At 39.4% G+C, this 17,722-nt stretch overlaps 1 protein-coding gene across 5 annotated transcripts in view; it reads right to left on the reverse strand.

Moving 5' to 3' along the window:
• cacna2d2a (calcium channel, voltage-dependent, alpha 2/delta subunit 2a) overlaps nt 1-17,722 on the reverse strand; it is a 186,955-nt gene that overhangs the window by 42,263 nt on the left and 126,970 nt on the right. For all 5 annotated transcript variants that reach the window (XM_042223068.1, XM_042223066.1, XM_042223065.1 and 2 more), the window contains 2 exons: nt 3,071-3,202; nt 2,780-2,837 (listed from right to left, as the gene is read on the reverse strand). In XM_042223068.1, coding sequence (XP_042079002.1) covers nt 2,780-2,837; nt 3,071-3,202 — 190 coding nt within the window. The remainder of the gene's footprint in view (nt 1-2,779; nt 2,838-3,070; nt 3,203-17,722) is intronic.

Genomic DNA, 17,722 nt, shown 5'->3' on the forward strand with positions numbered 1-17,722 from the left:
GTTAGTCTCATGTTTGTACACTGTGATGTTAATGTTTTCATTCGGAGGCACAATCCGTGATCTTACTGTAAATAGAAGTGTCACCCCGAACAAAATCTGCTCTTGCTTGAGTGTTAGGCCCGTCTGCCACCCCTGCTCACCTTGCAGCGGCAGTGCCGTCTCTGGGTGTTGCTAAGGGTTACCTGCTAATTGTCTACGCCTGACGAGGTGAGGATTAAGGCTTGCCCGAGGGTGGCTTGAAGTGAGAGACACCACTTCTTGCCTCCATGCTTTTTGCTTTTAGCTGATATTATAAGTCATAGGTGTCAAACTCTGGCCCACGGGCCAAATTTGGCCCGCAGCCTAATTATATTTGGCCGCGAAGCCATACCAAATTATTATCAGAGCTGGCCTACTGGTATTATACAGATAATATATATATTGTTTAGTATTAAGCTTTGCTTGTTCCATATTCAGTTTTTTGAAGAAAAGTCCATAAGAAAAGATTTATTCTTATATCTGGAGGAATAAATATATTTAAATAAATATTAACGTTAGCCCGTGACTTTGTTCCAGTTTTGAATTTTGGCCCACTGTGTTTTTGAATTTGACACCCCTGTTATAAGTACTTGAATGAATCCAGTGTTAATCATTTTAAAGAGAGCACCAACTTTAAGCCAGGTCACAACCAGTCATTTAAACTCAATTATTTTCAAATATTATCAAATATATCATCAAATATTCAAATGTACCTTTTTAAAATACATTTTTTGTTAAAAATTCTGATTTTGCATATAGATTTGATGCAATTTATTAAATAGCTAGACCAGTTTTTTTTTTATTGTTTTTTTAAAGATTTCAAAACAAGAGACACAAGTTCCTTTGGGGGTTTTTTCTGTAGAAAGCCATGACTCACCTTTAATAGAAAGTTTGAGTTTTATCTGCATGTGCAGATCTACCTGTGCTAACACAGACTGCATTTACAGCATCATGGCTTGGTTCTCTCATGTGGCCTGAAGATAAATAAAACACCAACCCGAGGAACTGAACAGTAAACACGATCCCTACACTGCATTTGGGGACAGGCCTCTATTTGTTTGCATTGTTGTGAGACATCCTATAGACTCAGCTTTAAATCGACTACTTGCAAATACAGTAGTAATAATTGTCTGAGGGAATATGAATAGCTTTACGAGCCACCGGATGTGTTTATTTGATGCAATCTGCACTTGTTGATCAGGTTGGGTGCAGAGTAATCTCTCAGTTTTCACGGATGAATAAACCGAACCTTGATGGGACCTTAAAACTCCACTAGAACATGAAACGAGTAACTGATTTCATGTTTCATTTCATTTCATTTAGAAGATCGAGGCTTTTGCCTGAGTCATCGTTAGACTCGGATACATTTTAAGATATTACCTGTGGAATATTGAGTTTCATATAAACAGTAGCACAATAGAAAGGGTCGCTGGCGTTTGTTTAGTTCTGAGGTAGTTCTTGTTGACTTCGTCTGCCAGCCTGGCCTGACCTCAAACAGCCACTCACTTTGAGCTGGCTGAAGACAGAGATGGAAAATGGGGTCAGGTCTAATCAACATTGCTGTCATGATTATGTCCAGTTCACTCCAACCTGTAACCAGGCAACAGCCAGCGCTACCACAAAGCTGATGTGACAGTGGCAGGTAGACAGAAAGTCGAGGGGTGGACAGGAAGCTCGGGCGGGTGGGTGTTTAGCCCAACGCTGCCTATTTCTGTCCAGCTCATCACTCTGTATAGGTATTAGCATTTGAACACAGAACACACGTCAAAGTGGGCACCCGAGAAAAGGCATCATATATGCTCTTAGTATATGTATACTACTGTGATAAGTCTGGAAACAGTCAATGATCTGATTGAGTTAAATATTATTCTCTTAGCTCTGAGCTGAGCACAGGACTCCTACTTCTTCTGTTTGTTTTTCTTCATGTGAAGCCAGTTAGGGAAATCCTCTGAAAATGATGTCCTTTTTAAATTCAAACGGGGTATTTTGAGCATTTTTATAATAGCTGCATCAATGTGAAGAGCATTTTAAATGCAATCACAGGTTATGCTGTTTCACCGAGCAAATAATTATAAGGCTTATGAAGATGAAATTACCACAGATTATTTTCAATATAAAAACAAAAGGCATATGCAGTGAAGTGACACAGGCCGCTGCCTCTGTTATATTAAAATGTGAAAATGGTTACAGTGCGCGTGTGTGTGTATGTAGAGGTTGAAAACAGAACACAATTTGCCATAGTCTTAAGATAGTACGCCAGCAAAGCTGTTGCTTTTTTCACTTTTTAATTTCACTCTGTTGCTACTGCTGATTTTTGCATAGGTTAGGAGTCACCTGAGCAAACTCTTTGCCCCTCAATGTTCAATGGGACTCACCTGGTAAGCACTCAAATTCAATACAAAGATGGAACACCCTGCAAATTTCAAAGTCTAACAACTTTATCTAAGAATTTAGAGGACGTTAAAAATATATAAATTTTTTCATTAACAGGTAAAATATGTTTACACAGCAGGAATACTTCCCGCTCAGCTGGCCCGAGCTGAGTTCATTGAATGATGATCCAAATTATTTATGTGCAACACTGTGCAGTGTTATAGGACAATAATACAATTTTTGCATTCACCACTTACATATCTGGCTCTAAGTAAAGGCAGCTGTTTTCCTATTCTTCTTAAAAGCACCAGCAGGCATTAATAATAGTGCAACAAAGCATGCAAATAATGACTTGTGGACAGGAGTTCTGTATAAAGAGGGCACTTACCATGGTCTTCTGCGGACATCGTATAGGTCAATCTTGTTGGGTGCCCTCCATGGAGTTGCTAGAGAGCACAAGAAAACAAATTATAGCCCATCCAGTGCACTGTTGGATGTTTCAGATCAGATTAGATCAAGGTAATCATAATTTCAGTCTCTCTATCAAGTTACCAGTAGAGCCATCTGATAAGAGATTGGCAATGTTCTCCAGCTGAGGAGCCCTAGGGTCAATTTAGACTCTATCATGCAGTAAGTTATGACTGAGGCATCACTGTTGACTCAGTACTCTGCAGCCTACCTGGGTAGTATCGTGTCATGCCCGTGGCACTCCCAAACACCTGCCAGCGGAGAGAGCTGTCCTCCCTACGGTTTTCAATGAAGACCCTCTCCAGTGCCTGGGTCCAGTTTAATTCATTAAGGATGACGGGGGCTGAGGGAAAACACAGAGAGCAAAGCACATGAGAAAAGACTCATTATGACTAATTGGAACAGATTTATGCAGGCTTCAGCCTTACACTGATTTGTTCTTTTCTTTAGTGATTTTTGCATTTTGTGGTGCACAATAGATGCAACTCAGGCACCAAAGGCTTTGTTATTCATCAAATTGCAGAAATACAAAGATGTAAGTAGACCCCATTATTTAAGGGGGTCACACAACTCTCAATGCCTCTCGGCATGCTGATTTTCTGAGAAAAAAAAAGTAGTCACTTGTCAATACTATATATTATTACATGATTTGCAGGTATTCAGGGGTCAAGTTCTGCTCTCCATAGTTTTGTTATGGTCTGTTGCAAGGTTGCAGTGCTGAAACCCCCCCACAGAAACACAGATTTCTACAAAGGAATCAAAAACACCGTTGCGCTTGTTCTCTTTTCAGCAGGTGTCTCCTGGATAAAGTTTTGCTCAGATGACACACGTACCAAGACAGACCCACAAGGTGAAAACAACACCAGCCTAATGGCTGTTGCCTGCAAAGATAGTGGACCTGAGTGTAACATAACTGCAGCTTTTCTCTGTTACGAACCCAAAGGTCAACTCTCTTGCTGAACAACCTTGTCCACACCAGCAAAGAAAGCTTAAAACATAAGAATGCATGTATGCAGGCGGCTTGGCCGGAGGTCACGTCTGAGTATGGAATTAATCTAATCTGGGAAATCTTCTTTGGAGGGCAGGGGAAGGATCTGATATGACCTTGGAGGAGGTCGTACAGTCATACTGTCACTAGCAGGTTTTGGAGAGAGAAACAACTGCTGAATGTTTGATAATAGGGGCCCATAAACTGTTTCTGCAGACATCCATTAGGGTGTTAGAGGATTTACGGGTGTTTGGTTATTTGGAGAGGAGAAACAGGTAAAAGGAAAAAGACTATTCAAGTCAACTTTATTAATATAGTGCCAAATCACAAGGTGCTTTATATAGTAAAGTAAATGCTTGTGCATGCACGACCAGATGCATTATTGTGCATGTTCTGAGCTGAAGCATAAGGTCATAGATCTCACATGTCAGACATAAATGGATTTATAACTGCGGAAAGAAGCATTTATCATCTAGTCAACAATAGGTGGAGGAACACGACGCAAGTGTAAAACGCGCATCTTTTCTGCTTCCGCCTGTCTTCTGTTGTTTTTACGCTGTCGTTGTTTTGCTTGCACTCGTGATCTAAATCATGCTTTCCATTCGTGCATATCCCTGCGTGACGCAATGTGCATCCACACACACATAAGCCAAAAAAAATGCTTTCAGTCTGTGTTTAATAGCTAAGCTGAAGTCAGAAGATGGGGAGTGCAATCAGAGGTTTAATAGCCACCTGATTAAAGAGGAAACAAGACGAGGCGCTGAGCTGAGGAGAACTTCACTCGCTTCTCTGATTTAATTACTCAGCCAACCAAAGCTAGATAAGCCCCTGAACCGACAAGTCCAGCTTTTCTCAACCCCACGTTTGAATTTCACACAAATAAACGATCATTATCCACTTTTCCATGCTTTTCAATTACTGCTCAGTCTTTGACAACCTGTCAGTTTAAGAGGTAAGAAATATGACACTAGCCTTCCATCATTCACTTCTCACCTCCTTTACTGTGAGCTGTCACACATTATAGAAAAATATAACACTGTTTATTGTTTTTAGTTGAAAGCTGCCAAAGTCTTTTTAAAATTGTGGCTCAAAACAACCTGTATCCTGCATCCTAAAATGCACACACACACACGCACACGCACACACACGCACGCACACACCATAAAGCAGCACTAAGCAACGTTTGGAGGATATGAAAGCCAAATTGCCGCCATCACCAAAGGCAGCTCCTCGACATGCTTTTTTTCTCGAAATTCATAGACACAAACACAAAAGAAGAATGGAAGAGGATAGAGGCAGCCCTGCAAATGGGCACAAACATAAAAACACATTTGGGGGAGGGGGGGTGATTGATGGAAAGAAACACAAAAATTAACACGAGTGACTGGCTGCTTTCACAGCAAGAAAGAAAGCAATTTCTCGCCCATGGGGGCAGAGGAAAAAAAATACCCAAAACAAACTTGATGTTCAACTGTTAAATTGAAAACCTAAGACGCTATTTAGGTCAAAGAACTGATTATTCGGTTTATTTTTAGATCGTGTAACAGCAAAGAACAAATGACGGATCACCTTTGACGTTGTTAAACACAGTTTCAGAGGTTCAGTTATAAGGTCAGTTCAGCAATATTTTGATGCATACATGATATATGCATGTCTTTACGTTTTGCTTCCAGGAGTCAGACATTTTTAGTAATTTTTAAAATGTTCAAAATGGTCTTAAGTAACAGTAACAGGCTTTCATGAAGGTTTTCTTGACACTTCTTTAAACTGGCTGCTTATCCACACATTTTCAGTCTGGTCCTTGTTCATGACCATTTTCAGACAGATGTTGTTTTTTGTGTTGTTTTGTTGTTTTTTTTGTTAAGCCAATGACCTATGAACCATTCAGGCACAAAAAGCCACCTAACTCAAGAGATGAACCAGTGTTAACCAAATAACAGATGATTAAGAAAAAAAAGAAATAGGGATCTTTGAAATTGATGGCACTGGAGTTTGATCCGCCATGCAGTACCATCTGGATAGCATCTGATAGGCAAAAGTAAAAGCATATCTGGATAGAGAAGCACACAATGGAACACTATCAGCCATGGATTGGCCTCCTCAGAGCCTTTGTGAAGCAGTGTGGGAACTTAGAAAGAACAGAACAAAAGACAACCAACATCCAAACAAGAGCTTTGAATGTCCTTCAAGAAGCCTGGGGAACTATTTCTGAAGCCTACTTAAAGAAATTACCAGAAAGCTTCTCTAAGAGAGTTCAGACTGTGCGTGAACAAAGGTGGTCATACCAAGTACTGACTTCCAAGCTCTGTTTTTGCCGTATATGCTGTATTTCCATTTATGATTAGCTATGTTTCAATCAATCAATGCACTTCTTTCCCATTTTCCTTGCAAAATATAAAGAATTGAGGGTTGGTTCAAGAATTATGCACATTATTGTATTAGAGGACTCTATTTTCTCATGCCTTGTCAGTTATTTTGTGTCTGTGTGTGTGTGTGTGGCTATTTTGATGATTCATTTGTGAATGATGCCACTAACACGCCTGCTACAAAATAAATTGCATTCTACCAGAATTAGAAAGCAAAAGAGCTTTCTGTTCTGTCTCTCATAACTCAGTGTTTACATTCGCCAAGAATCCAGATGGTATGAAGAGCCAGAGAGATTAAAGCGGAGAGCGAAATTTGTGCGACTTGCAGTATGTCTGACATTATAACCATGTATTTTCAAACTTGCTGTCATCGCTTCCAAGACTCCGAAGCATTTCAGTGACACCAGTGGCTATATTCTACTGATACTTGCGTGGAGATTATCAGGGAACCAAACCACGCTTTTCAATTTCACCTGTGCCGTGCAATACTCTGTGGTCAAAGAGCCATCTGATTAATGTGTAAAAAAGTATTATCCTTTAAGCATGAGCTATCACAGCAGGTTACTGCAGCGGCAGCCCATGTGCTGTGAAGTCGTGGTGCTCTTATCTGAAGAAGCACCGGTTCTGTAATGATAGCTGTCCCAGACAGGCCAAGGGCAACGAGACATCCGGCGACCTCTGTTAAAACTAGCATCGTTTCAGCTGCCTCGACGAAGATCAAGGTAGTAACTGAACTCTGGTTTACTCTGGTTTTTAAATCACAAGGAATTCTGACCTTTTTCAAATCTGTGTTGTTTTTACTGTTTTGTCTCATATTTATTTTCTTAAACTCTGTCATGTCATCCTATGTTTTATCTTATTTGGTAATTTTAGATGTACAGGACTTTGCTCAACTCACCCACAAACACATGATGTACTACTTCGTACTTGCTTTGCACACATATAACACATGCTAACTCAGCAGCTATGTATGAGTTTTTGTTTACACCCTACTGTTGGTCAGTCTTGTTCCTCTAAAAAAGACAGAGCAGTACATTCACACTGCCAGCTGAAACTAAACCATTCATATTTGAGCCATCGCTACTGTCAGGCCAATTCAGCAAACACGCACACACATATTTACCCACATCTGCAGGTGATCTCTGCAGAAAAACAGGCACATCACAGATAAGAGAAGCTAGCAAACTAATTCTCTTTGATTTATTCAGTTAGGATAAGCTGTGACTTCTCTGGACAGTTGATAAAAAGACAAATTTCCCCTGGGGGGGAAATATGCTCACACAGGCAGACAGGGCCTAAGAGGACTGTGTTGGCCTCATCTTTCACATGAAATGCGCCTCTCTCTGATATCTTTAAAAGGTAATTCATCAGCGCACCGCTCCCCTGACATTTAGAGCACCCTTGGCTTTGCCCCCTTTATGAAGCAAGACTGCACACCAAGTAGGGAAACAATTATGAGTGGGATTTATGGAGCATCTCTGTGTGAGATCATTCCTCATCTCCTCCCACCTCGATCCTGTGACCCCACCCCTTAACTCCAAGTACACACATTACTCACCGTGATGTACCTGTGATAAACAAACAAACAAAAAAACCCCCCATCTAAAACAATATGTCCCTTATGTTCTGTGTTAATCCAACATTACAGGAACAAGTCGTTGCGCCACTGCTGTGCATAGAGAGCAGAAAAATGACCTGCAGTATATCATCAAGCAACACAAGTGGCGCCTTCTAAGAAATCCATAATTGTAATGGAGCTAAATCTATTACCAGAGACCCTCTGAAGAGCCATAACCATCAACGCCGTCATGACCATAAGCATTATATATTTCTGTGTTTTAAACAGAGCGACTAAATGTTAGTGAATGGTTCCTGTGTTTTGGAGGCAGAGTTTTGAGCTTCTGGAAATTTTTTCTTTGTTTCATTCATGCTTGAGTTTTTTTTCAGTCAGTTCGCTAATCTAGTTGGGTTTTAATTCCTTGTGATTTTGTTTATTATTTTGCCTTTTCCAGCTATAGCAGAACTTGTATTCTGAGTCTTTTAGTTCTTGTTTAAATTTTAATTTAACGATCATGTTAAACAAAGAGATTATATACCCTCCCAGTGTTCTAGTATATGAGGGGTGGCAACTCCAGGCCTCAAGGGCCAGTGTCCTGCAGGTTTCAACCTGGGTCAGCATACCTGAATCAAATGATTAGTTCATTACCAGGCTTCTGGAGAACTTCAAGACATGTTGAGGAGGTAATTTAGCCATTTAAATCAGCTGTGATGGATGAAGGACTCATTTAAAACCTGCAGGCCTGGATTTGCCCACCTTTGTACTATACCACGCTCAGTGTGGGTCTCATGCTGCTGCATTACTCAGTTACTCTCAGTTACTTCCTGCTTTAGTTTGTTACTCACCTTCTAACTGTACCTTGCAATCAGTTTTACTGCCCTGTGACTCATCTTCTAGTTCAGCTGTGTCTTGTTACCCTGACGTTTCCACTTTATATTATAGTTTCAGGGTGAATGTGTTCTCTGCCTGCTCGTCTGCCTCTGTTCTCTAAATGTTAACCATTTATTTCTCATGTTCCTGCTTTTGTTTATGCTTCTTTTTTTTTTTGTAGTTTGTAGTTATGCTTCTCTGTAGACTGTTTTCATTAAGCAAAACACCGAGATATGCATGGAAATTTTAGTGGGTTAAGATGTAAGAAAAATATAAATATGTTTGTTTTGTTTTTTTTACGCACTATGTATTCAGGTATTTCACTAAATTGTAAAAGCTGAAGCTGTAAGAATGGGTTCGAACCATGAAAATGGTTGGAATAGTATGTTTGGTTTTTCTCTAGACTTTCAGATATCCACCTGTGAGCTTTTTTGTTTTCATACCAAAACAATTCAGATGAATAAAATGTTATTTGTCGTGCTCACATTTTTGAAGCGTTTCAATTACAAAATTCATTAGTAATGTGTATGCTGAGAAACAATATTGCTGGATAATTTCAAGACTTCACAGTGAGCACGTAATAAAAAAATCATACTAAATGTACATTAAGTGAGAAACAAAAAGCTTCCTGCACAGTTCAAGGTAATCTCAGATGCATCCACCGCCTGCCTTCTCCTGCTTTTCGTCTTGTCAACCCAAATTGCTACTCCATATGCCCCCTTTTTCTTACTTCCTCTCTCCTGCTTTCTTCCTGTCCCTTCTTTTTATCATGTAGAGTGGCGTTTTGTTAACAAGCTGTTAAGATTTGGTTTATATCCACCAAGGTTTTCAGGGTCAACGTAATAGCTTATTAGTTGAAAATTGACAAAGCCTTGAAAAGCCTTATAACTTAGAAGCTATGATTCTTTCAAATGTGGTGTGCATAGTCAATATAGAGAAAGTAATAATAATAATAATAATGGATTGCATTTATATAGCGCTTTTTCAGATCCTCAAAGCGCTTTGCAATTCCACTATTCATTCACTCTGACATTCACACACTGGTGGAGGCAAGGTACAGTTGTAGCCACAGCTGCCCTGGGGCAGACTGACAGAAGCGAGGCTGCCATATCGCGCCATCAGCCTCTCTGGCCAACACCAGTAGGCGGTAGGGTAAAGTGTCTTGCCCAAGGACACAACAACCAAGACAGACAGAGCTGGGGATCAAACCGGCAACCTTCCAGTTACAAGATGAACTTCCAAACCCCCTGAACCACAATCGCCCCACAAGTACCGCATTAAAAATTTAAAATATCATATCACATTTAACCTTTGACCTCTCCTACAAGGTCAATAGAATGATCTGAAGGCCAAAGTTTTAATCATAATCCTATGTAGAACTATTAAAACTATAATTCTTACTGCCATTGATCGTTATGGCAACTTAAAAGTAAATACTGCCCAGATGGTGAGCTTCCTTGGTGGAGGCTTGTGCTCTCAGACTGCTTCTTGTTGTTTCTGCAGCGTCCTCCATACTTATCTCCAGATACAGCGATGCAACACTCTTTTCACAGTTCTGTGCAGATTAAAAGCCATCGAGTTGGAGGTGCAAACAGAGCGTTACCACTGAGCTCGCAAGATCATCAGCTAAAATATTTTTTTCCAATCCCCATGCATAACCTTAGTAAAACGATAAATTGAAGGTACTTGCAACAACAAAAGTGAAGATGGTAGCTCCAAATACTATTTTCTTTTCGAAGGCAGACCCTAAGAAAGGAACACAGTGGGTGAAGGCTTGCTTTACAAAAGTCACAATCATGCAGAAACCCAAAAAGCTAAATAAAACCAGCGTAAATACAATATTTTCATCAATTTAAAAAAAAAATCTTGTATGGTGAAGTGGTTGCTAGATATGGGGTACTATAAAATTCAAGTAAAACAAAGTGAACTTAGTAACCAGATTCAGTGACTGAATCTTTCGGTAAAGCAGCCTCTTCATTTTCTCTCTACATTGCTTTAATGTGTAGTGGATGCCTAGCAGCAATTCGGGGAAACTGACAGCTAAGATTTTTGTTTTACTGTGATGAGTCCTCTGTCGTATCTCAATAAAGCCTGACTTCACTGTCAGCTCATTTTTTGCTCTTATCTTAAGGCTAACATTAAGAGGTGCTGTGTGAAGTCATTTAATATGGTTAACACTTTTTAAAACAGTTATTCTTGCTGCTGCATTCATGAATTTTGAGCGGTAAATATACCCCAATGGACCAATCACAGTACACCTGCATCGCTTAAATTTACTCTTATGCTGGAAATGTACCTATTCTATGTTAGGACCTTAAAAAAAGAATCTAAAAACAGTTTCAAGAACCACAAAGGACCCCGGCCCATGCAATGCAGACATGATAAAAAGATTGGTCTGAAAGTGCCTATAGAGAGTGAAACAAAAGAGAATTTCTCTGAGGAGGGACGACTATTCAGTATGGAGAATAAAACAGGGGGGAGAGGAAAACATTTCACCGTACCTCAAGAATGCTCCTCCAAATACTTTTTCTAATTAAAGAAGAGCAGTAAATAACAAACACATGAAATGTAATTTGTGAGCCTGGTGGTGAGTGAAGTGGAGTTTGCTGTGCTGACTGTTCTAATTAGTGTGCAGGTAAATGATAGTGCCCCTTCAATGGGCACACACTATAGGGTTTGGATGGGTGAGATCGGGGAGGGGGGGAGGGGTCGGCGGAGAGAGAGCGAGAGATGGAGCCTGTAAATTTGGGAACAAAATAGAGCCCGCAGTGTTTATACGCCTTTCTTCTTTTTTTGCTTTAACTTTAAATCCCTTCCTCTTTTTTCCCCACTTTCTCCCTTTTTTTCCCCCACAAATCACTTTTGCTCTTTTCCACACATTTAAATCTGGTTTGATGTTGAGAGGGGCTGAGTTGATCTCCAGTGTGGTGTGAGCAAGTTGACAGCGAAGCTTCCTCTACTGGAAGGAACCTGGGGCGTGAGAAACAAATAAAGAGCGCATGTACTGCATGTGCACAAACACACACACATAACTTCTCACTGACAGCGATGACATTTTACATTTAACTGAGGCAAATCGCAAGCGTGATAGTTTTTTGCTTTAAGATGACAAATGTAGCTTTTTATTTAAACTTATCTGACGCAAAGACAAAATTAAACGGGGGTCGTTATTATTTCCTCTTCCTTTCTGAAGAAAAGTGAGCCAGAACTCAGCTATGACCCTTTCATATACACCTCTCCATGTTCATTTTCAACATCAGCAGCAGTTTGACTGACAGATGTTTACAAATATTTCTTTTGCATTGATGCTCACTTCTATATATTTGATGCACATTAAAGTTTGCAAATTATACACATTCTGTGAAATTTGTCATTTGCAGAGGTGAACAGGATCACCACTTTCCAGAGCGGATCTAACCACAGACTATTGTAACTTTTAAACAGTGAGGAGCAGAAGAAGCTAGTTTAGGCAAAAAACTGTAATTCCTCCTGTTAAATTTTATACCTAAGGAAATGTTGTCAATTGCGCATTGTTTATAGTTTATACTATTCCTGAATATTCTCCAAAGGATAATTTCTGTTGATGTCTAAGAAAGGCATTTTACTTCAGAGTCTGAGAAGTACAGAAATGTATTAGTGTGCAAATAAATATTCAGTTCATTTCAATTTTACTTATACAGTGCAAGTTAAAAACTGCAGTCATTTAAAAGGTGCTTTAGACTGTGAGGCAATGTAAGTCAAATGTATTTATATAGCTTGTTTCAAGAAGAAAAATCATAGAGTGCCTCACAGCATACTATAAAATAGATAAAAATGTGTAGCTACAAGAACTAAAAGAGACCAAACTAAGCAAAATCAAGCTTGCACAGGTGGGTCTTTCGCTTATTTTTGACGCTAACAACAGCGTGCTCAGATCTCAAGTAGAAGTGGATCGATTAATCAGTGGGCTGATTTTATTGCAGATGTTAGCCATTTACTGATCTTTTTGTAAAAGCATTTATAAATGCTGATAAATGAAAAGTGTCATCCTAACATAAAGCAAAGTTAAATTAAATAACGGAGAAATGGGGGGGAAAAAACACCCTTCAACCCTGTTATCAGTGTTGACATTGCATAGATTGTCCACCAGAGGGCACTCAGCAATGTTGGCAACATGTTTTGAAATGCCACAAATATAGCAGCCAGCTGATCCAAGCAGAATTTGCAGAATAAAAATAACAAATATTAGGGAAATCTGCTTCTTTTGAGAAAAGATAAAAAATTTGATGGAATAAAAGCAGGTATGGTTATTTCGCTGTTATACTGACACCGTTAACAGATGAGAAAAACCATTGTACAACACACCTGACATGTTTATCTTATAGGGAAAATCTGATAATCCCCTATGAGCAAGCACTCGTTGACACTGGGGAGAAAGAACTCTATTTTAACAGGAAGAAACCTTCATTATAACCAGGTTTTTGTTCTCGCCTTTGTTGTTGATAAAAGCAATTTGTTATCTCAGGTTGGGTACACCCAGAAGGTTGCAATGCAGCCAGTGGCTGCATAAATGGTAGAAAATTCGCCTTAAAAAGTATGGCGTACTTTGAAAAAATATCGGTTGAGTGCAAAGAAAAATTTGCAATTTTGAATGAAGCAGTGGGTGGAAGACAGACAACCAAGTATAGAAAGGGGTGGTAACAATGGCTATGGTGTGTCCGTGTGTGTGTGTGTGTGTGTGTGTGTGTGGATGGGGTGGGAGGGTTAATCGTACCATGCAGAACATTTAAGCTCTGCTCTTTCATCTGCACACACAATCAGCCAGTTGTAGCCATTCATTTCTAATAACCAAGTTTGTGACTGTGCCTGACTACAATAGCAAACTGACAAGATGACGTTAGGCTGCTGGAAAAGAAGCAGCATGCGGCGGATTTAAACTTCAAATTTCATGAAAGGCCTTCCCACATTCAGTGGTGGTTTCCTTTATTCCCTGCTGGGAACAGTGGCTGCTTATTCTCCAACTAGACTAGCACTAATGTATTCCCAAATTATGTGTACAATACACACACATTTGCACACAATTAAAAAAAAAAGTCTCATTTATAACATCCTATAATTTCAAATTTCAACATGCAACACTGAACACAAATGTCTATCTATCTATTTATAAATATGTAGAGGGGGGGGGAGCAATGCAGCATGGGAAAAGAATTAGTAAGGAATAAGTCACATAATAACTTGTTTTTGTGAGTCTGTGATCAACTTTTATTTACTGCTCTTTGTATATTTAGCCAAGTGCTTTCAACATATAAGCAGATGTGTCACGAGCTCTGTTGCTGATTTTCTAACCCCTACACAGAACAAACACCGGCACATCTTTGTGACCGACAGCACAGAAACAGTTTGCATGTTTGCTGATGTTAGTTGAGCTGCGTGAATAGTTGCATTTGAAATTAGCTGCCACTTAGAAAAATGTACTCTGTTTATGTTTGTGCCTTTTCATTAGCTAGCTAGACGCTTAAGTACAGCGACCGCAACTTTACATCTGCACCATGAACACATCACAGGGATGAGAAAAAAATGCAATCCTTTCATTATTTTCTTATTACTGAGCAGGTATCTCTGAAAGCTACGTTGGGCTGCAGCACACGCAAAATTCATTCATTCACCAGTAATATGCAGGAACCTGCCTACCAGATTTAATTGCTTGTTATGTGAAGGTGTCAAAAGCCGTTCTGGATCATTATGGGCCTCTTTAACCCCTGCATATATCCTCTCACTGCTTTTATACTTATTTTTTAATCAATATTTGTGCTTATTTGTTATGTGAGATTATGAGAGCCCTTCTTCCCTGCAGCACCCCACTACTTCTGCAACCTCTTCCTCCATGGACAAGACCAGCCACCTCAGTTTATTCCTCAGTGGTTGTGTTGTGATGTCCATTTTGTAATAGGCAATGATAATTAGAAGAAAACTGTATGAATGTTTGACCTAAGCTAATTAGAAAGTTTGCAGACTTGGCAGCAGGAATCAGCAGCGGGATAATGAATCATAAAATGGTTCATTACTGTGCTCAGGGAACACTCTCAATCTCAATAAACGGACATGGGGCCTAGCAGACAAATCAAACCAAGACGCATACCTCGCCTCATTTACTTGCTGAAAGGATCACAATAAAAAAAAAGGAAAGAAAATTCTTTTTTTTCCCCTCACTAAATGGTTTCTATTATTAAAGTGTTTCTTCTCCTCTCACCTCTTTTCCTTCTATCTGTTCTTCTATCTACACCTCTCTCAAAGTCCATCTCTAAGGACGCCCATTTGGATGCAATAGAGAATACAAACTGCCATTTTCTGTAAAATAGTCAATTTATTCAGTGCATTAACAATGTGTGCAAATCAAAGCAAGCTACTTCAACTACACAGGGCATGCATGCTAATAAATAGCACACTATCTTCGATCAACTGTTGAACATTATGCTGTTCTTTGGACTGTACACTGTTCTTCCTAGTGTTTTCTTTTTCCTCTGGCCTCCCCTGAGAAATAAGTACTGAATCTACCCACATACAATGTTTCTGCACTTCAGACCCAGAGGACAACAAACCGCCCACATTAGTTTCCTCAGACATCCAAGGCACCTTGCAGGCTCCCACTGGTAGGACCACAGCAGAGCATGACATATAGATAACAATCCACTCTGACCGTGTCTGTAGAGCCATCATAAAAACTTGATGTAAATTCCTTTAAGTGTTAGTTAAAATATTCCACCAGCTCAGTAGTTATCTACTCATACATATACATGTGGATAGTTTACACACACATTAAAAGGAAACTACACCAACACACATACAGTGTTGAACTGTGCTCATGTGTGACACACTTTACCTTAAGATTGATCCTCGTTTCAAAAAGTAAAAACTTTTTGTCAGGACTTCATCTGTACTCAGCATATATATTATATTTTTATACGCCAATAAATTGCCTGGCAATGACACATTTTTAGCTTTTATGCAGCTACAACACTTTATGAAAACATCTTATCATTTTAATTTCACAGCGCTAACACTAACTCAGCTTTGATTTATACATACCTAGCAATCACCTGGCAACAGGGTAAAATTGCCCATTTTTTTTCCATATAAACTATTTATTTTTAACTTTCTTATTGTGATTAAGTACACCAGTTTGCCAGCAGCACAGAAGGGTCAAACAATGTACTAATTAACATAAATTAGCACTTTTTTCTGTTTTAGTTTTCTTATTTAAGACAACGGTGTCAAAATCAATAAAGCTGTGTCTTTAAATTGGCAGAAGCTGGTTGATCTGACTTTCCACAGCTTCGTCTGAAGCGATATGCAAAACCAGGGTATCAAACATAAGGCGGGGGGCCAGAATGAGCCCAGCAAAGGCTTTGGAAAAAGTGAAGGTAGGCATAGATGTCAAAGTCTGGGAGAGGCAGACTGTGTGGAGTGACGAAGAGGACCCAAAATGCGGACACCAAGGAACGTGGAACAAAACTTGAATGTTAACAGAAAGTGAGCCGTTTATTAAGGCTGATAAAAGATTACAAAACAAAAGGCAGAGATGAAGCTAAACGATAACTTAAACTGGAGAAACTAAACATAAAAAAAACAAGAAATGAAACTTGACATGGATACAAAGATACATGGAACATGGAAACGTGGCACAAAGGACAACACAACCTGACAATAAATGAACAGAAACACACAGACTAAGGCTACGTCCACAGGTACCCGGGTAGATTTTTCTACGCGTTTTTATCCTTTGTCCACACGTAAACGGCGTTTTCGGTCACTGAAAACGGAGATTTTTTAAAACTCCTGCCAGGGTGGACATTTTCAAAAACTCAGGTTTTGCATTTACGTGTGGACGAAGAAAACGGAGAAAATGCAGCGCAACGCTGTGCGCCACGTTATTGTTTCGGTGAAATGGATTTCTACAATGGCGGACTTAGACAAAATACTGTTACTGTTAATTTTACTCTCTGCAGTGTTTACATGCTTACATATACACACACAGTTACTGTCCCGCCACACATAGGACTCGGTTCGGCTTCTATGCGCCATCTTTGTTTACTGTTTCCCGCCGAGGCTTCTGGACTTCTGATTGGCCAACATTTCTACACGGTTAGGTATATATCGCCACCTGTTGCTTTGGCATGTTCCTAGCAGCGTTTTCCTTCGTTTTTGCCTTTACGTGTGGACGGGATTTAAAAAAAAAAAAAAAAAAAAAAAAAAACAGAAAATCTCCGTTTTCAAAAATACCCGTTTACGTGTGGACGTAGCCTAAACAAGGGTGATTAGGGGAAGTGGAAACACACGGGGAAACAGCTGACAGTAATCTGACATAACGAGACAAAGGAAGCAAAGCCGACTACACTGACATAGGACACATACCTTCAAAATAAAACAGGAAACATGAGACGCAGACATGGCAATACGAACTTGACAAGATAAGACACGCAGCATGAAACACATAAAGGGCTCGGGGAAACTTAAACACAGGGGTAGAAAAACACAAAAGGAATCTAATAAACAACTGAACTTAGCTAACCTAAAGAACTTAAACATCAACATCCAAATAAACTAAAACTTAAAACGCTGAGTCAACAGACCCAGGAACATGACAAAAATTTATACTGTTAACGGTATTTTGATAAGTTTTACAGCTTTTACTGTTGATAAAGACCTCACCTATTGTCATTCATAGTACACCAACGCAGTTAAGCAATAGATAAACAATTAAATGACAGAAAGGTTTCTGTTTTTCACTATCTTCTGTGAATGAACCAAACTGGGCAATGAGCTGCCAGAACTTTTTCAGTAATTTTACACATTTGTCATGTCGAAAAACTGAGACATACAAAATTGCACTTTTTATATAAAGATATTTGAGAGATTAAATGTTTATTTAAAAGTCTTTACACTGTAAGAAAGGAGAGTTTCACTGTCCTGTCTGGTCCGCTTAACACTTTCAAGCTTGAACCATGAAAACTTCTTTTCTGATGAAATTAAAATAATAGGAGTTGTTTATTTTTCCCCCCCCCCTTCTCACCGTCTCTTCTCCCCTTTGGTTTTCTTTCT

The sequence above is a fragment of the Haplochromis burtoni genome, unplaced genomic scaffold (genome assembly GCF_018398535.1).
Source record: "Haplochromis burtoni strain Fernald_Lab_line unplaced genomic scaffold, NCSU_Asbu1 Contig_100, whole genome shotgun sequence".
In the NCBI taxonomy this organism is placed as follows: Eukaryota; Metazoa; Chordata; class Actinopteri; order Cichliformes; family Cichlidae; genus Haplochromis; species Haplochromis burtoni.